At 53.9% G+C, this 22981-nt stretch overlaps 1 protein-coding gene across 1 annotated transcript; it reads left to right on the top strand.

The window, feature by feature from the left end:
• Positions 1-3351: 3351 nt before the first annotated feature.
• C1QL4 (complement C1q like 4) lies at positions 3352-21276 on the top strand. The gene is made up of 2 exons (XM_054013257.1): positions 3352-3915; positions 21097-21276. The coding sequence occupies exons 1-2, from the start codon at positions 3352-3354 to the stop codon at positions 21274-21276; spliced, it is 744 nt and encodes a 247-aa protein (XP_053869232.1).
• The last annotated feature ends 1705 nt before the right edge of the window (positions 21277-22981 follow it).

Below are 22981 nucleotides of genomic sequence, written 5' to 3'. Positions count from 1 at the left end.
CCAGCTCCCCGGAGCTCTGAGGGCAGGAGCTACGTTTTGCATAAAAGGAGCAAATTCAGTAAAGATTCGAAAAGAGCAACCATAAATCAGATCCCAAAGCACAAAATGTCCCCTGCTCTTCTGCTAAGATGAATGTGGGAGCATGGAAGACAACTGCTAGGGGCCCAGAGACAGGTAGCGATTGAGATGTATTGGAATAGCCAGACCCTGGCTCCGAGCTCGGCCTAAAAATTAACTACAATTCTCCCAGGTCGTGAGTGCGAGAAAAGGAAGGAACCTTTGCTGAGAAAGGTTTGACGTGTGCAAACAAACAACTGCAAGCGCTAAGGCACACGTACACACACACACTAACTACACAAACTAGCAGACAATAAGCAGAGCGACACTAACACACACCCATACGCAGTCTAGGGGACAATGCTAACACCCGAACACACACAGGGACATGGAGCAAGGGGATTTTTAATCCTCTATAACTTGATTTTGTTTGCAAGATTCTGCAGCCAGCGCAGAACAGACCTGTCATGACATTTCACTTGCTTAAAGTCACCTGAGGCCCCTCGAAATGCATTTTAATAAGGGCGGGGGGTGGAAATGGTTTTTGTCAGGGGAGCAGAATACGTATCAAGCTCTAAAAAGCTGTCTGTGAATTTCTGGTGCTCCTAGCTCGAGATCCCTGTCGACGGGGTATAGGAACCTGCCTAGACTAGCACAGAATGGGACAGTTCGCCATTCAGCTAGCGGCGTGGTTCTATCCTGATAGCCAAGTGTGACAGAGGGCTGGCCAGGTGACCACTGCCTCCCTCTCTCTCTCTCTCTCTCTCACACACACACACACACAACGTGTATTTGTCTATTCAACATACGTAGCAATAGCAACGTGCCACCGATCTATAGTGTGTATCTAATGAACCCCTCTATAAATACCTGCCCTGCAAAGAGGAGTGTGTATGATAAATAGATTTATACTCACACACTCACACACACACACACATTTTGGCCAAGGTTTCCAGAAGGAACCAGCGATTTCTACGAGCTCTGATTTTGGGGTGCTCTGTTGAGGCTCAGTGTCTCCTGCTCTGAGAAACAGGCCCCTTGAAAGTGTGACGAGCTGGGTACATAAATACGAACTCCCCAGAATCGCTGATCACGCTGAAAGCCAGCGCTGGCCCGGGTAGGCAGAGGACACGGCTCTGGCCAGGAAGTGAGCCTGGATCACTGACAGTCCGACAGAGATGGGGGAATGATGCGCTAGGCCAGGCTGAGCTGAGTTTTGCATGTCACGGGGGGCTCCGGCCTCTGCCCCTCGGAGACACTGTTCCAGAGGAGCTGAAACTGCACCCCGCTGCCATCTGAGGCCGGGGGCATGGCCACTGGTATCACATACCCGCATCCCTCGTGTCTCTGTAGGTGTGGTATAAACACACCCGTCTGGCTGCTATGCAAGTGTGGGTTACACACACGTGCCCCTCACGCGGGCTCTGGCTTCTTGCAAGACTGAGCGATAGGCTCCCTGGACGGGGTGGGGGGGTAATTGATTAATTAATGACCGTGATGGTTTGCAGCCCCTGTAGCTGATCTGTCAGCTGTTAATCAGTCTCTGCAGAGAGAGGCGGGGAGGCACCAAGGTAAAGCGCTTTCATTGCACAGGGGAATGAGACAAACCCAGCATATAAAACACGGCCTTAAACATGACTCCAGCTGGGGGGGGCTGGAGCGGCAGCCCAGAACGGGGGAGGGGGGGTAAAGCAGTAATAGGAGCCAGGAGAACACCAGGGCCCAATGGGGCCAAGCAGCACAAGCACGGAGGGGTCACCCATCCGCCGGCTCCGCGTCTTATAGGAAGAGACGTGGTGTTTCCAGGCATGAGCCGCGTCTCCTCCCCAGCAGCACGTGGGGACGATGCCCTCGGACCCCCGGCCCTGCCAGCCTGCTTCTCGCTCCCGCAAACGCCCAGGGAGCCAGGCAGCTATGGATGGGATCCGACACTCCACGGCTCCAGGCACCCAGGGCTCGCGCTGAGCCAGGCACCCGGGTGGCTCTGCTTGTCTTCGAGCGACTTTCGGCCTCTCCCGCCGCTCAGACCTGCCTTCGCGCACCCTCCCAGCTGGGCGCCGGGAGAGCTTGGGGTGGGGGGTGCCAGGGAGGCGAAGGGTGGGGGGAGGGCCGGAGGTTGGGATCCCTTCCCGCTAGTATCTTGCTGCACAGAGATGATGCCCATATGATCTGGCACGAGGAGAAGCCTGGAGCTGCCACGGTCACCAGCTGGGTTCTCAAGAAGACAAGAGGGGAAGACAAAATATCTCTGTATCTATCTCCACACTCACACTCCTCCCAGCTATCTCCGACCCCCCCCCCCGCCTGCTCCCGCTCCCGCTGCTGCTGCCGCCGTGTCCAGTGAAGTGCGAGCAATCCGAAGTGTCGACTGGCAAGGAGCGAGCATCTCCGGCGTGGTGGGGAGAGGTAGCGAGGGAGGCAGAGAACACGGGTGCCTCGCTCCTGGGCAACTTGGCGGGAACTTTCCTGTCCCTCAGAGCCGAGGCAACAAGTGAGGAGGCCGGCTGCAGAGCGGAGCGAGCCAGAGGGCACCACAGATCACCTCCGTGGGCACTGAACCGGGCTGCGTCCGCGGGCACCGAGCCAGGCTGCGCTCGCCGGCACCGAACCGGGCTGCGCTCGCCGGCACCGAACCGGGCTGTGTCCGCGGGCACCGAACCGGGCTGTATCCGTGGGCACCGAGCAGGGCTGCGCTCGCCGGCACTGAGCCGGGCTGCGTCCACGGGTACCGAGCCGGGCTGCACTTGCCGGCACTGAGCCGGGCTGCGTCCACGGGCACAGAGCCGGGCTGCGCTCACCGGCACCGAGCCGGGCTGCGTCCACGGGCACGGAGCCGGGCTGCGCTCGCCGGCACTGAGCCGGGCTGCGTCCACGGGCACCGAGCCGGGCTGCGCTCGCCGGCACTGAACCAGGCTGCGTCCGTGGGCACCGAGCCGGGCTGCGCTCGCCGGCACTGAACCAGGCTGCGTCCGTGGGCACCGAGCAGGGCTGCGCTCGCCGGCACTGAGCCGGGCTGCGTCCACGGGCACCGAGCCGGGCTGCGCTTGCCGGCACTGAACCAGGCTGCGTCCGTGGGCACCGAGCCGGGCTGTGTCCACGGGCACTGAGCCAGGGCTGTCTCTCCTCCACTGACTCTTTGGGGGCTTCCGGATCCCACCCGCCACCCACCCACCAGGCTCCATCTCTTGAGAAGCTTCCACCATTACATCCAAAAGCGAAGACGACTTCCTAGCCCTGGCCGCGTCCAGGCTGAGCCGCAAGAAGAGGGTGATCGGCGCGGCCATCGGGGTGGCCATGGTGCTGGTGCTGCTGGTGGCCATCCCGCTGCTGGTGCACAGCTCCAAGGCCACCTCGCAGTACGAAATGTTGGGCAGCTGCCGCATGGTCTGTGACCCCTACACGCCCCAGACCCACGGGGCGGCCTCTGCTGAAGCCAGCCAGGAGCTGGCCGTCATCTCCCCGCCCCCGTTCCTGCCGGGGGGCAAAGGGGACCAAGGGAGGAAGGGCAAGTCTGGGATCCGGGGGCTGCCGGGCCCCCCAGGGCCGCCAGGGCCACGCGGTCCGGCTGGAGAGCCGGGCAGACCGGGGCCGCCAGGGCCGCCGGGGCCAGGGCCGGGGGGCTACATCCCGTCCTTCTACAGCCCCAAGATCGCCTTCTACGCCGGGCTCCGGAAGCCCCACGAGGGCTATGAGGTGCTGCGCTTCGACGACGTGGTGACCAACGTGGGAAACTACTATGAGCCGTCCAGCGGGAAGTTCACCTGCCCCCTGCCCGGCATCTACTTCTTCACCTACCATGTGCTGATGCGCGGCGGCGACGGCACCAGCATGTGGGCCGACCTCATGAAGAACGGGCAGGTAGGAGAACGCCCCCCCATCCCCACCCCGCCAGGCCTGTGGCCTCCACCTCCCCCAGCAACCCGCCCCTCTCCCCACTGGCTCCGCCCAGACCATTGGCTCCTCCCACCTCCCCTGCAACCCGCCCCTCTCCCCACTGGCTCCACCCAGCCCACTGACTCTGCCCACCTCACCTGCAACCCGCCCCTCTCCCCACTGGCTCCGCCCACCTCACCTGCAACCCACCCTACTCCCCAATGGCTCCGCTCAGTTCCTGGCTCCTCCCACCTCACCTGCAACCCGCCCCTCTCCCCATCGGCTCCACCCAGCCCAGCTGCACTCCCCCACCGGCTTCACCCACCTCACCTGCAACCCCGCCCCTCTCCCCACTAAAATTAATGGAGATATCCCATCTCCTAGAACTGGAAGGGACCTTGAAAGGTCATCCAGTCCAGCTCCCTGCCTTTCACTAGCAGGACCAAGTACTGATTTTGCCCCAGATCCCCAAGTGGCCCCCTCAAGGATTGAACTCACAACCCTGGGTTTAGCAGGCCAATGCTCAAACCACTGAGCTATCCCTCCCCACCTGCAATGCCCATTGGCTCCTCTCACCTCACCTGCAGGTCCCAGCTCCTGCCAACCCACCCATGAAAGATGGTAGCTTTACCTGCAAACCAGCCAAACCTACCTCCAAGCATACGCTCCCCGGCTCCACCCTGCCAATGTGCACACCTGCCCTCCAACCGGCCTTGCCAGAGCTGTGTGGGTGTGATGGATTCGGTGCTTTGGGGAGGGGAAGGGCAGCAGTGAGGGTCTGATTCCTCAGACCATCCGTCCATAACCCCCATGTGGGAAGGGCTGCCTAGACCCCTACAGACCTGTACAAACAGGGCACATTCTAAAATCCAGCGACTTCCTATGTGTACCAATAGAAATGACCCCTTTACACGCACTGGGCTATAATCCTTCTATTCATAATGGTGTTTCATTATTAACATTGGTAATAATAACATTTATGTACTGCAATGCTTGGGGTATTGTTTAGAGAAGGCCGCTGACTGTGCGGAGAGTTTTAAAATATATAAATATATTTTACATAGATAGATAGATAGAAGGGGTGCATGGGGATAGATAGATAGATAGATAGACGGATGGGGGGGGTGTATGGGGATGGATAGATAGATAGAAGGGGTGCATGGGGATAGATAGATTAGATGGGCGTGTATGGGGATAGATAGATAGATAGATGGGGTGTATGGCAATAGATAGATAGATAGCTGTGGTGTATGGGGATAGATAGATAGATTAGATGGGGGTGTATGGGGATGGATAGATAGATAGAGGGGGTGTGTGGTAATAGATGGATGGGGGGGTGTATGGGGATGGATAGATAGAGGGGGTGTATGGTGACAGATGGATGGGGGGTGTATGGGGATGGATAGATAGAGGGGGTGTATGGTGATAGATGGATGGGGGGTGGATGGGGTGGATAGATATAGGGGGTGTGTGGGGATAGATAGAGGGGGTGTGGGGATAGATAGATAGATAGATAGATAGATGGATGGGGTGGATAGATATAGGGGGGGTGTGGGGATAGATAGATAGATAGATAGATGGGGTGTATGGGGATAGATAGATAGATAGAGGGGGTGTGGGGATAGATAGAGGGTGTGTGGGGGGATAGATAGAGGGGGTGTCTGGGGATAGATAGATAGATAGATAGATAGATAGAGGGGGTGGATGGTGATAGATAGATAGATGGATGGGGGGGATAGATAGATAGATAGATGGATGGGGTGGATAGATATAGGGGGTGTATGGGGATAGATAGATAGATAGATAGAGGGGGTGTGGGGATAGATAGAGGGTGTGGGGGGATAGATAGAGGGGATGTATGGCGATAGATAGATAGATAGAGGGGGTGTGGGGATAGATAGATAGATAGATAGATAGATAGGTTCTTTTTGAAAGAAAAAAATAAAGAGTTTAAAAAATTGAAATGCAAACTAGGTTCATTTAGCTGGGAACCCTCCGGTTCAAGAAAGTCCCTTTAGGTTTGTGACCCAGTGTTGGGGTTAGGGTTAGTCGCCAACTCCTCATACCAGACACCTTGGCTTGGGATCCGACTGGTTTGTTTGTATTGTTCCTAAAGTAAAATACAGAGAACAAGAAAGTCTGGGCAAAGCAATTCAGTTCTATTCAGTCCTTCAGAATACGGAGGGGCAGGGTTACCGTTCCTTTAGAAAATGAAAGCAAATGTCAGAGCATCTGGAATCCAAGAGGCATTTATTTTGAAGATAGCCATGGGCTATTTTATTTGTAAAATATTGTGTTATCAGAGTCAGGGCGTTATTGTAGCAATTGTTAGAAGAAAAATAGATTTCACCCCTACCCCAAAAATAGCACAAAAGAAGATACAGGCACCCATCAAAGGAACACACAAACACACACACTCCTTCAGAACACAGAGAGATGGGTTTGTAAAGTTGAATAAAATGTGGGGGGTTGGTGTGGGAGAGAAGTTGTTACGTTTTTTCAGATTTAGAGGAATCAGAATACCGGAGATGGGTTTTCAAAATAGGCTCCGTGCTGAGCAAAAAAATCAAATCAGATGTGAATATTCATTGATCTTTCAAGAAGAGAGCTGTTATAGAAGTATAAGCAGTTATTACGTGTGTATGTGTGTGTGATATATTACATATGGCTGTTTGTGTGTGTCATATATGTCATAATATACTGAGAGTGCATAGGTGAATGTACACGTCTAGCGGTGATATTGATTAAATATACATTCGGTGTGTGTTTGTATAATACGGAATGTACATCAAATGTTTAACAGTTGATATAGAATAGTCTATAGTCTAATATGATTCTATGCACACTGTATAAACACAGACCTACTGTGTGTGTGTGTTATAGCTACATTTCAGTGTCTATAACAGAAATACTTTACAGAATGTATGTATCATATTTAATAGTTTAGTGGTGTGTAGGTACAGAATTAGAAACAAACATTTTGTGTACATTTATATTGCACAGAATGTATTACACACAATCCTTTGTATGTATAGCTCTAGATTAAATCTATGTGCACATAATGTTTAAGAGTTTATATGCATTTCAAAGTGTCTCTATACCACTAAATACTATTCTGCACATAGATTTACTATATTGCATATGTTTAAGAGTGTGTTTCTACAGCGATACGGTCCATGTTGATAGATTCACACTCACAAAATTTCCTCTAAAATCCTCCCAAGTCTCCCCAACAGGGGGGATAAAAACCTGAGATTTTTCATCCCTGGAGAATCATTTGTCTTTTTCTCCCGTCCTCTCCTATTCCGCCTTCAATAAACTCATATCAAATCTTCTCCTCACCTCCACATGCTTTATTAGCATCTTCTCCAAAGCGGGGTCTGGTGCTTGAAAATCCGCTGCATAGAACCTGGCCCAGAAACAAACAAAAATGCCCTGAGAAATATTGTTTATTTCCTATTTTATGGGGTTGATTTTCACACGCCCAGAGAACCTCGCAAAGGCCGGGATTAAGATATTTAGTATCAGGTGATTCTTTTCTTTTCTTTTCTTTTCTTTTCTTTTCTTTTCTTAATAAAGAAAATCACTCGACAGTTGAGCTAAAACGTAACCGTTTAAAAGCTCAGCCCGGACACCCTCCATTTATTAAAGATAAATAAGCCATTGATCTCAAACTTTAAATGCATCCGCCTCACCCTCCCACCGGCTGCCTGAACTAATGAAAGCAGCACCTCGGAGAAGCCGTCTGTTGTGTCTCTAGAGCGAATCAATAGACATATTTACATTTGATCACCAAGCGTCTTAGCAAATGCTTTAGCCGTGGGATTAGCAGGCGCTAACGCCAAAACCCCACTGTTTTCTAGATCAGCAAGTTCTTTTCATATCGCCGCTCACACCGCAGGGCCCGATCCTGAGCTAGTGCTGACTGAAGCCCATGGGCCTCCGTCTCCGTGTGTGATCCAGCCAGAAGTGGAGCTTTTCACACCCACAGCGCAGTGGTGTAAACGCGGGTGCAAGGTGCCAGGCCCAGTGCGGCTGCAGCAATGTAGCCGGGGGCCGGACAGTTCTTTGCCTGTGTCAGTTTCTCTCCTTTCCTGTCCCGCGTCACAGCAGCGAGGTCTGCACTTGGGTGCTGGGACTGGCTTTCTCGCCAGCTACCACCTCAAATGAGTCTGGTGTGAAAAGTTCCTGTTCGGCTCACCCTGTCCCCTTCAATCAGCAGAAGAACCCGGCCGTTAAAATCACTCGTCTGGCTCCCTGCCAGAGGAGCCGCTCAGTACCCCTGGCTCTTTGGACGGCATCTCGACTAGATAAAACGCTATGGATAGTAAATTCTGATCATCCCCGGGGCCAGAATTGTAGCTGGTGTATGGCTCCATTAACTTCAGTGCTGATTGACACCAGCTGAGAGTCTGGTCTGTCTCATCTTATGCTGGGGTTACGTTCCGCGGTCAGCGCGTAAAGCGAAAACCGCGTATAGTCAAAATTACATTGAGTGTAATGGCGGGCGGAATCGCCCGCACTACAGGAACAGGATTTACATTGTGATTTTTCTCTTTCTTGTGTGTTTTGTTTTTGTTTTTGCCGACCGTGTAAAGCTGAATTCATACATGTTAAGTGCCCGTAAGATGCGACAGACCTGTATATTAAAAAACCATCCTAGCGCCCACCTAGCTCTCACAGCTCGGAAATCTGGGCTCATTGTCGGTTTGGCTGGTTTATTCCTCGTTTAGAATAAAAGCAGCGGGCTGAAATAACTGCTTGGAAAACGGCCCCAAAGGTGGGGTTGACTTTTTTGAGCGAGATGAATAGTGACACTTTGGGTGTATCTATGGGGCAGTCACATCTTGGGACAGCTCCTCTCTCCCTCTGCTTGCAAACAGGAGGAAGCGCCTGGTTAGTCAATAATAAATATCAGGAGGACTAGAAACGGACAGCCCAGCTGGTGAGATCGGTTCATTCGACGAGTCCCCGGGGACCTGTTTGCAGTCAATTTGTCAGTGGGTTTGGTTTTTTAATTTTATTTTTAATACCAAAACACCCTCCTGTCAAACAAGATCAGACGGGAGACGTCCCCCTCCCTCACAGACACCCCACTCGGTCTTTCCGTCTAGGTCTAATAAACGCCCGCTTTACTTTTTATTTATGTAGCTTATTTTACCAGGGAATTAAAGCCTTGGTGGTATTTATGTCCTATTGGCAAGACAGTGGCGGGCAGCTGTTGTAAATCCGCCCTCAGGCAGTCAGATGGGTGCTGATGGGCCCTTAGAGAGACTCACAATAAAATGTTTTTACCCATTGCCTTCCATCACTCCCCCCTGCCCAGCGCCACATCCCCCAGGATCAGGCCCAGGGAGACCACGGGCTCTTACCAGCTAGAATTCCTCCCCCTCCCCCAGCAAGCCACGAACTCCCTTCCCCCTGGAAAGCCAGAAGATACTCCAAGCCGCCCCCCACCAGAACCCACCGTTTTCACCACACCTTTCCACGGCTCATGACCACACACGATGGGGTCAGTGCACCCCAGGGGTGGGAGACTGGTGGATTTCGGAGGCAATTGTGCCATGCCAGAAATTGTTTGAAGTTGCTAGACACAAACACACACACACGCAGGTTCGAGACGTCACCTTGTCATGGCAGGGTCAGGTTTGGGGAAGGAATCTGGGCTCGGGGGGGGGGGATCCCGGAGCAATCCCCAGTGGATTGGCCAGGCTCTCCCTTCCTGAGCCGACCTGACTAGAAATCGGAGCCCGGGCCCCAGTGACGCACCTCTTCCGCCAGCTCCCAAGTGACAGCCGTTTGGCCCAGCATGTCTCAGAGCCCAGAGCCTGGCGCTGCCGAGCGGTGACAGTTTGAAGGAGTGAGATTTCAAAGTAATTACAAGCCAGCTCTGAGACGCTGCATCGGGAGGGAGCAGGCCATGGAGCCGGCCGCCCCATGGGCGCCAGCTCCCACCTGGTCCCTGTCTGACAGGCATGGAGATGAGTTTGCTGGGCCTCAGCTGAGCTCCTAGGAAGGGACGCAGCTGTCCTGGCCGGTACTAATTGGCAGCTGCAGCAAGAGGTGAAGGATTAAATGGGCCGTGGAGATTTGACCCCGGCCCTGCCCCTTGTGTACGTCTCTCAAGGTCAGGGGTGCTGGCTTCAGGCCCAGCCATCCCTGGGGGCGGGTACCCTCTGCTCGCAGCAACGCCTCCGGCCCGGGAGGAAGGGTCTGCCAGAGGCCTGCAGCGTGGCCCCAGGACAGCGGCGTCTGGCTCCCCCCGGGCGGAGGGTGCAGCGCATGGCTCCTTGCCAGGCTCGGTAGCGTCGGCCTGAATTTACACACGAGGAAGAAGACACACAGGGTGTGTGTGTGTGTGTGTGTGTGTGTGACTTGTCTAAGGTTGCACATTGACCTCTGGCAAGGGCCTCGCTCAGCTCTAACCACTAGACACCACTCCCCACCAGAGCGAAGAGCAGGACCCAGGCGTCCTGACTCCTAACCCCTGCACCGAGAGCAAACGTCTCTAGCGATGCAGGATCAAGAAGAGACCTTCCTGGGGGCCAATTACCCTCTGTCTGCTGTGGCCAGGGTCTCCCATCTCACCCCTTCGTCTGCCACCCGGGTTCAAGGAACCTGGGGCCGGCTCCAGGCTGGCAGATCTCTCCTAGAGCCCTGAACTAAAGGAAAGATCCTTCTACTTTTGCAGAAGACGTGAAGCTACAATATATACCCCCCCACCCCCATAGTTTCTGCCTCTAATTGAAATCTGCCCCAGGAGCGCTTCGAAGCCACATTCCTCACTCCGGGTAGGCGAGAAAACGCTAGAGGAATTACAGTCAGTTCATCAACAAGCAGCAATTCCTCTCGACTTCTCTCCAGAGGAATTTTAAAAGCACATATACATTCCCCCACTGCGCCGCTCGCAGATACACTGTCAGAAACCCCCCCAGGTCGGCCGCCCTGCCAGCTCGGGCTGTGAGCCTGTCAGCAGCCGGCTCCCGAGCTGGACGGCCGACCGCTGAGGGAAAGCCGGGTGAGTCAGCAGGAGGTGCTCACCCCGTAAAGGCAGCCAGCCTCCCAGACCACCCCAGTCTGCCTCCCTAAAACGCCTTTGGCGGTTGCAAGGGGACGAGTCTTGTTCACAGCCTGTCCTAAACTATCGGGCAGTCTTAAACATCTGCCGTGCTCCACCCCAGAGGTGGATGCCTTTCAGTCCTGGTAAGCGATCCCTGTGCATGCGGCTTGTCACTGTTAAAGAGCTGCTATGCCCCACCCTAGAGGCAGCTGCAGTTCAGTGCCGGCGGAACGTTGCATTTCAGCCGATCGCCAACGGCCTCCGTCTTGGGGTGCCCAGCGTGGGACGCCGAGCCGTAGATTTGCCAGGTGCGAGCCCCAGACTGGCTCTCGGGCCTTAGGTGCGATCGCTTTCTAATCCACCCTCTGTCTAGGGGACGCTGGATCCCTGCACCATCGCAATTCCTGGGCATCCGTGCAATGAAAACCGGCGCATCAGGCACCAGCGGCGGGGCCTGTGACCAAGGGGGTTTAGGGAGGCAGGCAGCAGTTAGCGAAGCTGGAATGACCCCAGCGCCGGGGTTACAGCCCCAGGTCTGCCAGCCAGCGTCTGGGCCAGAGGAATGACGTTAGTTCCCGCAGCACAGCGCCCCCTAGTACCACGCTGGGGCGGTGGGGGGGGTGGCGCTGACCCAGGGGGCAGGGCACCTCTTATGGAATCAAGGCCTGGGCTGTCGAGGTCTCCTGTCCATGTCCTGAGTCGGGCCGGCCCTGTGGCGTGCGAGATCTGACTGTCTCACGGCACAGGGAGCTGTGGGGTGGGAACCTGCAGGTTAGAACTGGGGAGTTGGAGCCAGGACGTCTGCCTTCTATTCCTGGCTCTGCAAGTCACCTCCCGGCTCTGTGCCTCAGTTTCTCCATCTGTGCAATGGGGATAATTATATGGCCCAGCTTTTGCTGCAGGGTGATTCATTAAAATTGCCTCTTTTGGGGGGAAGGGGCTTTAGCCACATAACCCCCAGCAGCGCTGAATGGGAAATAGCCCCCCCAACTCCCAGCTGACCCAATGACCCCCCCACCCAAGGACAAGCTCCCCCCACTCCAGTCTGCTCTTTTCTTGGGTTCTGGTAACTGAATCCCAGCACGAGGAAGAGGAAAGTGACAGCTCCCAGACAGACAGACAGAGGCGCCTCTGTGTGTGTGTGTGTGTTTGTGTTAGATGGGGTGTGAGCATGTGTGTTAGTCTTGTCTCTCTATATTTGTGTTATTCCATGTGCCTTTGGATTTGTGTGTGTGGCCAGGGCTGTAAGAGGCTGTGCCTTATGTATTAATACTAAGAACACCCAGCTCCCCTCTAGCTCTTCCCAGCAGGAGCGCGCAAAGTGCTTTACAAAGGGCAGTGTCATTATCCCCATTATACAGATGGGAAAACTGAGGCACCAGAGGGCATGACCTGCAACGGTTAGCCAGCAGGCCAGTGACAGAGCCGGGAACAGAAATCAGGTTTCCTGAGTCCCAGCCCAATACTCCAGCCACTAGGTCACACTCTGGACCCCATGAGAGACAGTGGCATTTTAAACAGCTGCCTGTGACGGGTGTAGGCAGAAGACGCGGCGCTAGAGAGACGTGCAGCACCAAAAGGGCACTTGGGGGGGCAGATTTAGTGGAAAGCGGTTTTCCCGTTTTCCTGTTTTCACCAAAATGAGTCGGGTTTTGCTCACCGATGCTTAGAATAGCCCCTGAAATCTTGGGGTGGCTCAGAACTTGTGGCATTCGACGTTATCGCGTTACCGACAGACGTCAGAAACGCCGTCGAACTGCCCCGAGGGCTAGAGCCGGCAACATTTTTCGGCAAAGAGTTTAGTCTCCGAAAAATGCAATTTTGTGACAAACTCAGCAAATATTTTTGCCCCTTCCCAAAAAGGGGGTGAAAATTTCTCAACAGTCAAACTGTTTTTCACTTTGACATTTTCAAAACAAAACAGTTCCACGTTTGATTTCCAAACCGAGGTAGTTTGAAATTCGCTGGATTGAACTAAAAATAAAAAGGTTTAAAAAACACCCAAAAACTAAACCAAACCCAAAAGCTAACGCCGAACCAAACAAACCAGTTATTTCCCCAGGTCTGCGTCAGGCCGTGCAATGACTTTGTGGGGTCTGGCGAAGCGTTAACATCTGTGGATTTCTGGGGGGTGTCTGTAATTGTGTTACCAGTTTCTTCCTTCCGCCTGTACTGATGTTACTATCGGGGTGTAAAGATGTGCGTTGTTCAGCGTGTCAGTGTTGGTGTGAATGTGTGGGAGTTGTGTTATGCTCTGCGTGTGTGTGGTTCTGCAGGTCTCTCTCCCTGGGTGGTATCATTGAGTGTGTGTTTGTAGGTGAAGGGAGGTGCAGAAGCGCGTTGTATTATTCTACAGGAGAGGGGTGCAGGAGCCAGTGTGTTTGCACGAGGCGAGGCCTTGCCTGAGGCCGCATGCCAGGGACCCGCCGGCGGGCTGGAGAAATTCCAGCGAAACAACAAGAAATCAATCCCTCCCATTCACTTTTCATTTGGAGAGCTCAGCAGGCTGTTAATCTCTCGGCCCCGCAGGAAACGCCCCACGATGGGCCCTGGTGGTTTTATTTTTGATTCTTCAGAGGCGGGGGTGAGGGAGAAAGACGCCAGGGTCGGCCTTTCCAGGGAGTTGGAGTGAATTTCACGCTGAGCGACCCAGAGGCTGACCCGTCTGAGCCAGGACAGCAGCAGGGTGACCTTTCCCCAGTCTACCCTGGTGCAGGAAAAGGAAAGCTCAGACTCTGGGGGAGACAGCAGCTCTGCCACTGATTGGCTGCGTGTCCTTGAGCAGGTCACATGCCTGCTCCGTGCCTCGGTTTCCCCCGTCGTAAAATGGGGGCCATACCGACCGCTCGCCCTCCCGGGGCACACTTGTGAGGTGAAATTCCTGGATGTTGAGCAAGGGCCTGCTTCTGCCACCATTGAGCTCTCCAAATGAAAACGACGGGAGGGATTGATTTCTTGTTTTTCGCTGGAATTTCTCCACCACGCCGGTGAGTCCCTGGCATGCGGCCTGGACGCCTGGAGCCTGGCTCGGTTCACAGAGGGCTCCTGTGCAGCATTCGGACGGCGACCGAAGGCAGTGGTGGAGCCTGTGGGGGGAGCGGAGGAATCCAGGCAGAGCCGGATTCAGAGAAAGGGACCTAAATCCACTCCATAAAGCCCTGTCCCTGGCAGGCGGAGGCCGGCCTCTGTGCATGGCCCTGCCATAAGCCGCCTGCTGGCACTTTGATCCCTTTCTGCGCGGTGACAGGCAGCCGGCGAGCAGAGTTTATCCCCTGCTGTGGCAGCTTGATCCGCGCAAAGGCTTCGGCCCATTGTCAGAGCTTTTCTAGCAGGGGCTCAGGGGACGCCCGGACAGCTGAAGCGAGGAGGCTGGGGGTGGGGGCAGGGCGTGGGGCGACTCGCAGGCACTAGCGGGGGGGAGGCAGTGCAGGGTGGGGGCCCGGGGCCCACCGCGTAGAGGGGCAGGCCGCGGGGACCAGTGAGCTGGAGGGCAGGGCAGGTGCCCAGGTGCCAGCAGAATGCCAAGCGTCCCCTGCTGCCCCCGGGGAAGGGAAACCTCTGACCGATTCCCCGGAGACCAGATGGGGGCCGGTAGCTGCAGCGGTTTAAAGCAGGGTCACCCCAGCCTGCCCACAGCCACTCGTTCGACAGCACCTCAAACCCAACCGCGTTAACGGGACGGGGGTTGGGTCACTGGGACGCCTGGCACCAGAGCGACTCGCACCCAGTGTGCACCGTCCCCCAGCAGCCTCCCTCTGGTTCTTCGCCCGACGACACCCCGTCACTTTCGCTCTCTGTAGCTAGTCACAGCAGCACCCAGGCGGGATTCCCGCGTTTGAGAGTCACATGCACCCCAGGGAAAGGTGACAACAAAGAGAACAAACAAGCTACAACGCCCCTCCCCCGGGTCAGACCCTGCAAACACCTGAGCACCGAGACAGTGGGAGTCAGGTGCCTAAATCCCTTTGAGGATCAAGGCCAAGGAGGCGTGGGAGCATCTGCAAAACTCTGCGTGTGCCCTTCCCCCCTCCCTGCACTGGTTAGGTTTTGTTTTACATTTCCCGGGCTGTATTAGGAGTGTGTAAAATCTATTACTGGGAGTGATTAATAATGAAAATACGACGATGATCAAATACAATTATCAACAGACCTTAATTATATTTCCTATTAATATCCTAATGGGAAAAAGTGACCACTGACCCAAGCAAATTCTTTGTAAAACCCCTTCCTCGGCGCCTCGGCTGGGCTCGAGAGTTGCCTCCCTGCTGTTTTTGGGCTCTGCGGCGTGGTTGTCGCCGGCTCAGGCCCAGGACATTAGCAAGGTCGGATGGGCGAGGTCACAGCTTTATCGGTTTGGGCTAGAGCGGCTGAGCGGGGCTTGCTCCAGCCTGGTCAGACGCCCAACGCTGTTTCTTAAAGGAGCTGTTTTGAAATTCATTGTAACTCACGCAAATCCTTGAACCCCCCCGCCCCGTCCCAGAACGAAGCGCTGCAGCCACCGCACGCTCCAAACACAACAAAGGGGTCGAATCGCGGCTTTGAGAGCAAAGCCCGACGCATCCTTAAGCAGGGTGCTGCGCCTGGCCCCTCCCTAGAAACCCACCTTCGGCAGAAAGGCCGGACTCGTGTAAATCTGGGTCAGTCGGGGCTGCAGGATCGGGCCCCATGAGCATCAGACATATCTGTTATTTCCCCGGGCACCAGCTGAGCTCACAACCCCTCGTACCAGGGGCTGCGCTGACTCGGTGAGAGCCAGGCCTGTCCGCAGAGCTCCCCATGCAAACAGAGGCAGGGCTGGGATCTATCCCCTTCGGGTAAAGGGGGCCGGAGAGATTAAAGGGACTTGCCCAGATCTCCTGGGTCCCAGGCCAGGGCCTGTCATGAGCCCTGCTCAGCTCCGGCAGCAGAGCTCCAGGAGAGTGCGGCATTAGCTATCAGTACGTAGCACTCCTCTCAAATACCGTGGGGTGCAAATCCTGCCGTGGGCGAGCAGGCCTAAGATCTACATGCATTGTCACACGGAGGTTCCCACGGATCCGTTATACCCAGAGCATTAGCGAGGACGCCAGCCCGTTGGACACGCCGAACCAAGCTCCATTCACACAGCTCCTTCGGACGGCTGGCGTTCGGGAACAAACGGGGGGGAAGAGCGCGGCCCACGGGGAGGTGAAGGGAGCGCTGATGTTCCCAGGACTGGAGGGCGGGTGTGTTCCTGAAAGCCCCAGCTCCTGGAGTCAGGAGATCACATGGGATCTGGGCTTATGTGACCAGGCCGGGGGGGGGGGGGATGCTGGCGAGGCTGCCTGTCTCTTGCTGCTAATTCTGTTGTATGCTGACAATAACCCCTGTCTCCAATCAATGGCTGTGTTAGTGTCTGTATGTGACACAGTTAATGATCATCTAGATTCATAATGCAGTGCTTATAGTCATTATATTTAGCACTCTACGTAATTAGTTCATAATTAATAATCAGCAATCATATAGCGAGTCTATGATAGTTATGTGGGGTATTACACAATCATATAGCGAGTCTATGATAGTTATGTGGGGTATTACACAATCATATAGCGAGTCTATGATAGTTATGTGTGGGGTATTACACAATCATATAGCGAGTCTATGATAGTTATGTGGGGTATTACACAATCATATAGCGAGTCTATGATAGTTATGTGGGGTATTACACAATCATATAGCGAGTCTATGATAGTTATATGGGGGGTATTACACAATCATATAGCGAGTCTATGATAGTTATATGTGGGGTATTACACAATCATATAGCGAGTCTATGATAGTTATGTGGGGTATTACACAATCATATAGCGAGTCTATGATAGTTATGTGGGGTATTACACAATCATATAGCGAGTCTATGATAGTTATGTGTGGGGTATTACACAATCATATAGCGAGTCTATGATAGTTATGTGGGGTATTACACAATCATATAGCGAGTCTATGATAGTTATGTGGGGTATTACACAATCATATAGCGAGTCTATGATAGTTATGTGGGGTATTACACAATCATATAGCGAGTCTATGATAGTTATGTGGGGTATTACACAATCATATAGCGAGTCTATGATAGTTATGTGTGGGGTATTACACAATCATATAGCGAGTCTATGATAGTTATGTGGGGTATTACACAATCATATAGCGAGTCTATGATAGTTATGTGTGGGGTATTACACAATCATATAGCGAGTCTATGATAGTTATGTGGGGTATTACACAATCATATAGCGAGTCTATGATAGTTATGTGTGGGGTATTACACAATCATATAGCGAGTCTATGATAGTTATGTGGGGTATTACACAATCATATAGCGAGTCTATGATAGTTATGTGGGGTATTACACAATCATATAGCGAGTCTATAATAGTTATATGTGGGGTATTACACAATCATATAGCGAGTCTATGATAGTTATGTGTGGGGTATTACACAATCATATAGCGAGTCTATGATAGTTATATGTGGGGTATTACACAATCATATAGCGAGTCTATGATAGTTATATGTGGGGTATTACACAATCATATAGCGAGTCTATGATAGTTATGTGGGGTATTACACAATCATATAGCGAGTCTATGATAGTTATATGTGGGGTATTACACAATCATATAGCGAGTCTATGATAGTTATGTGGGGTATTACACAATCATATAGCGAGTCTATGATAGTTATGTGGGGTATTACACAATCATATAGCGAGTCTATGATAGTTATATGTGGGGTATTACACAATCATATAGCGAGTCTATGATAGTTATGTGGGGTATTACACAATCATATAGCGAGTCTATGATAGTTATGTGGGGTATTACACAATCATATAGCGAGTCTATGATAGTTATGTGGGGTATTACACAATCATATAGCGAGTCTATGATAGTTATGTGGGGTATTACACAATCATATAGCGAGTCTATGATAGTTATGTGTGGGGTATTACACAATCATATAGCGAGTCTATGATAGTTATATGTGGGGTATTACACAATCATATAGCGAGTCTATGATAGTTATGTGGGGTATTACACAATCATATAGCGAGTCTATGATAGTTATATGTGGGGTATTACACAATCATATAGCGAGTCTATGATAGTTATATGTGGGGTATTACACAATCATATAGCGAGTCTATGATAGTTATGTGGGGTATTACACAATCATATAGCGAGTCTATGATAGTTATGTGGGGTATTACACAATCATATAGCGAGTCTATGATAGTTATGTGGGGTATTACACAATCATATAGCGAGTCTATGATAGTTATATGTGGGGTATTACACAATCATATAGCGAGTCTATGATAGTTATATGTGGGGTATTACACAATCATATAGCGAGTCTATGATAGTTATATGTGGGGTATTACACAATCATATAGCGAGTCTATGATAGTTATGTGGGGTATTACACAATCATATAGCGAGTCTATGATAGTTATGTGTGGGGTATTACACAATCATATAGGGAGTCTATGATAGTTATATGTGGGGTATTACACAATCATATAGCGAGTCTATGATAGTTATATGTGGGGTATTACACAATCATATAGCGAGTCTATGATAGTTATGTGGGGTATTACACAATCATATAGCGAGTCTATGATAGTTATATGTGGGGTATTACACAATCATATAGCGAGTCTATGATAGTTATGTGGGGTATTACACAATCATATAGCGAGTCTATGATAGTTATGTGGGGTATTACACAATCATATAGCGAGTCTATGATAGTTATATGTGGGGTATTACACAATCATATAGCGAGTCTATGATAGTTATGTGGGGTATTACACAATCATATAGCGAGTCTATGATAGTTATGTGGGGTATTACACAATCATATAGCGAGTCTATGATAGTTATATGTGGGGTATTACACAATCATATAGCGAGTCTATGATAGTTATGTGGGGTATTACACAATCATATAGCGAGTCTATGATAGTTATGTGGGGTATTACACAATCATATAGCGAGTCTATGATAGTTATATGTGGGGTATTACACAATCATATAGCGAGTCTATGATAGTTATGTGGGGTATTACACAATCATATAGCGAGTCTATGATAGTTATGTGGGGTATTACACAATCATATAGCGAGTCTATGATAGTTATGTGTGGGGTATTACACAATCATATAGCGAGTCTATGATAGTTATGTGGGGTATTACACAATCATATAGCGAGTCTATGATAGTTATGTGGGGTATTACACAATCATATAGCGAGTCTATGATAGTTATGTGTGGGGTATTACACAATCATATAGCGAGTCTATGATAGTTATGTGGGGTATTACACAATCATATAGCGAGTCTATGATAGTTATGTGGGGTATTACATAGTAATACTAGACTGCATAAATATCATTACTATCAGCTGCTAATTACGAACTGATCTCTCGCGTCACAATGGAAGTGTATGAATTCTATGTACAGATGATATAGAGATGAATTATTAACAGTAACAATGTAATGACGATCGAGCATCAGGATCCCCAACGAGGCGTGGGACTGGCCCCCACCCCACCAGATTCTGGGATGGTTTTTAGTCTCTGTTGAGTTTTGCCGACCCGCTCGCTCGTGACAATTGCTGGCTCTAGATCTCCCCAATATATTCAGGGCGATGAGTCCGGCCCGCGCTGCAGGAGCTTCCAGCTTCTCCCCAATCCCCTAATTAATCAATTCAGCCCTCCCCCAGCCCCACAACTGCCCCTCCCACAGCCCAGCAATTACTTATGCCCCCACATCAGTTCTGCCCCCTCCCAACCTCACCTCCTGCAGCTGCTGGGGTCTTTACCCCTCTCTCCCAGGCCTGGGATCCCCCCACATGTTACAGGGAGGAAAGGGATGGGGGAGGGACAGACTGACCCATTGTTCACAGGGGGGGAGCAGCTGGGCTCTTTCTGTTCCCTCCCCCCAACCCAAAGCCCCTCTTGGCTCCTGGGTGGGAGGGGGGAGAGCTCTGCCAGCCTCCAGCAGCCATTCTGATTGGCTGCTCGTCCTCAGGGTGCGGGGCAGTGGGGAAGGCAGCCAGTCAGATGGGGGGTCCCGCGCCCCACGACGGAGGTTCCCAAGGGGGCTGGAGTCCCCAGTGCCAAGGCTGCCCTGGTGCTGGGGGAGGGGATTAACCCACAGACCCACTGCCTGGGGGGGGCAATTCACCCCCCCAGACCTACTCCCCAGGATGGGTGCGATTCAGGCCCCCCCGACCCACTGCCCAGGGCAGGGGGTGATTCCTCCCCCTCCCCCCAGCCCGGGACGGGAAGGTTTGAGCTCAGGGTGGGCCCTGCGCTAGTTCAATCCCAGCTCTCAGCCCCTGGCCAGTACTGGGCCGGGGTTGGACCCTGGTGGTCTCCTCTCACCTTTCAGGCGCCGTGAAGACGGAGGCCAGGCCTGCGGCCGCCAGGTTCCTGACTTCACCGGGGCCAAGAGGCCAGTGGAGCAGATGGGTCCACGCCCTGAGCACGTCTTTGGCCAGCGCTGCCCTACCCCACCCATCAGTGGCTGGGGGGTGCCCGGGTGCCATTGGGGAGGGGTGAATCGCCTGAGGCCTCCCATGTGTGAGCGAGTGCAGGATCGGGGCCCACCCCACTGATCTACTGCACTGCGCCTCCTGCCTAGCCCCAGCCAGCTGGAGGAAACCGAAATTCCCGAGTCCTTCCATACCCGCCAGGAGCCGCTTGCCTCCCCCGATCCTCCGGGAGGCCTTTGGTTCACGGTCAGCCTGTTAACGAGGGAGCCGGGCTGGGGGGGTCAGTTCCCCCTTCACCGTTTGCTTGTCGCTCCATTTCTCTGCCGTGACCTTTGGGACCTGCACCGTGACCCCTGCGGGGCCCACAACGCTGAGCGGGGAGGGAGCGTGGGGGGAGACCTGCCCTGAGCCAGACAGCAGGAGGTTGCCCCGGCTTCGCACCGGCACGAAGGGCTGCACATGGGGCAGGGGATGGAGAGTGGGGGGTCCCCTCAGATGCAGCACTGCCCCCCCCAAGTGTCCACTAGGGGCAGCGGCTCAGCAGGGAACCCCCCCACCATCTAACTCTCCCCCCCGTGTCCCCCCAGGTGCGGGCCAGCGCCATCGCCCAGGACGCCGACCAGAACTACGACTATGCCAGCAACAGCGTCATCCTGCACCTGGACGTGGGCGACGAGGTTTTCGTCAAGCTGGACGGTGGGAAGGTGCACGGGGGGAACACCAACAAATACAGCACGTTCTCCGGCTTCATCATCTACCCGGACTGAGCCCCTCTGCACCCCCGGCCTGAGCCCGTCGGCACCCCCAGCGTTGCCCTGGGACCCCTGGACTGAGACCGTCTGCACCCCCAGACTGACCCCCTCTGCACCCCCAAGCTTCATCCCGGGAGCGCCGGACTGACCCCCTCTGCACCCCCAGTGTCGCCCTGGGGTCCCGGCCTGAGCCCGTCTGCACCCCCAGACTGACCCCCTCTGCACCCCCAGCATCGCCCCGGGGCTCTGCTCTGGGAAATGAACTGGACAGACCCCCGGGCTGCTGGCGGAGCGGGGGGCTGCGGGCGGCTGGGTCTAGGGGTGCAGGGGGAACTAGGGGCTTAGGGCATCTGCTCTGGGCCCCCCAGCCATTACCAGTCCCTGATGACATGGGGGGGTGGCTGCAGTCGGGGGGGAATCAGGCTGCAGTGGGGGCCCAAACCCACTATCAGCTGGGGGGAGGCGCTAACCATCTCCTTGCAATTGGCAGGGTTGCTGGGTGGGGCCCATGGGGGGGAGACCCTGGGAAGGGAGGGGTCAGGCATGGATGTGGCGTTGGGGTGGGGGGCTGCAGTTCTGATGTGGCTGGTCTTTCCCCCCCCCCCGGGGCCCTGCCCCCCCCAGCCTGGGGGGACGGGATGGCACTGGCAGCCTGGGCAGAAAATTCCTGCCCCCCCCCCCTTCCGGAGCCTCCCAATCTTAGATGACTTGACCCTCATCCAGAGCTGGGTGGACGTCAGGGGGGACCTGGGAAAACAGCTCCCAGGTGCCTAACAGGTCTCGCCTCCTCCTCTGCTCAGATCCTCCCCCCCCCGCCAGACACCCCTGGGGCAGGAGAGATGCCCGCCTGCCCCCTGGCATTGGGGTACAAATGGGGCATCCCAGCTCCCCTCCCAGATCACTGCCCTTGTACAGAGGCCCCCCCAAGCCCCCAAAGTGGGGAGAACCCGCCTACCCCTCATCTCTTCTCCTCAGATTATACTCTGCCACCATCCGCAGCCCCACAAGTCTCTTGCATGAAGGGTTGTGGGGCGGCCCTAGATATCGCTATATATAGACTGGGGGGGTACCCATTTGGTGCTGCCCAAGGGATGGTCTCGTGTCCCATCGACTGGCTGACATGCACCTGTCTGTATATAATATAATCTCGGCACTGCTCCCTGCTGGAGGCCATTGGAGCTGCTCAAGCACGTGTCATAGACCCTGTATGGCTAAGGGCCGATGGCGAGTCCCTCTCCCAGTCAGCCTTCAGGAGCGGGAGGATCCGAGTCCCACTGGCGTAATAGAGAGATGGGCCTGGCTGGGCCGGGGTCTCCCCCATCACAGCTGCCTACTGCAGTGGGGGGCTTCCCTCTGCCCCCATGGCTAGCCGGGCAGGAGGGGTGGGGGGGCAGCATACACACAACACCCCCCATTCCACCACAGCCCCCCAATGCTGTTCCCCTCTCCCCTACACACAACACCCCCCCGCTCCACCACGGCCCCCCACTGCTGTTCCCCTCTCCCCTACACACAACACCCCCCCGCTCCACCACGGCCCCCACTGCTGTTCCCCTCCCCCCCGTACACACAACACCCCCCCCCCGCTCCACCACAGCCCCCCACTGCTGTTCCCCTCCCCCTTTCACACAACACCCCCCCCCGCTCCACCATGGCCCCCCACTGCTGTTCCCCTCCCCCGTACACACAACACCCCCCCTGCTCCACCACGGCCCCCCAC

The sequence above is a fragment of the Malaclemys terrapin genome, chromosome 23, assembly GCF_027887155.1.
Source record: "Malaclemys terrapin pileata isolate rMalTer1 chromosome 23, rMalTer1.hap1, whole genome shotgun sequence".
NCBI lineage: Eukaryota > Metazoa > Chordata > Testudines > Emydidae > Malaclemys > Malaclemys terrapin.
The sequence above is the reverse complement of the archived record's forward strand: the minus strand, read 5'-3'. Positions and strand labels throughout refer to the sequence as shown.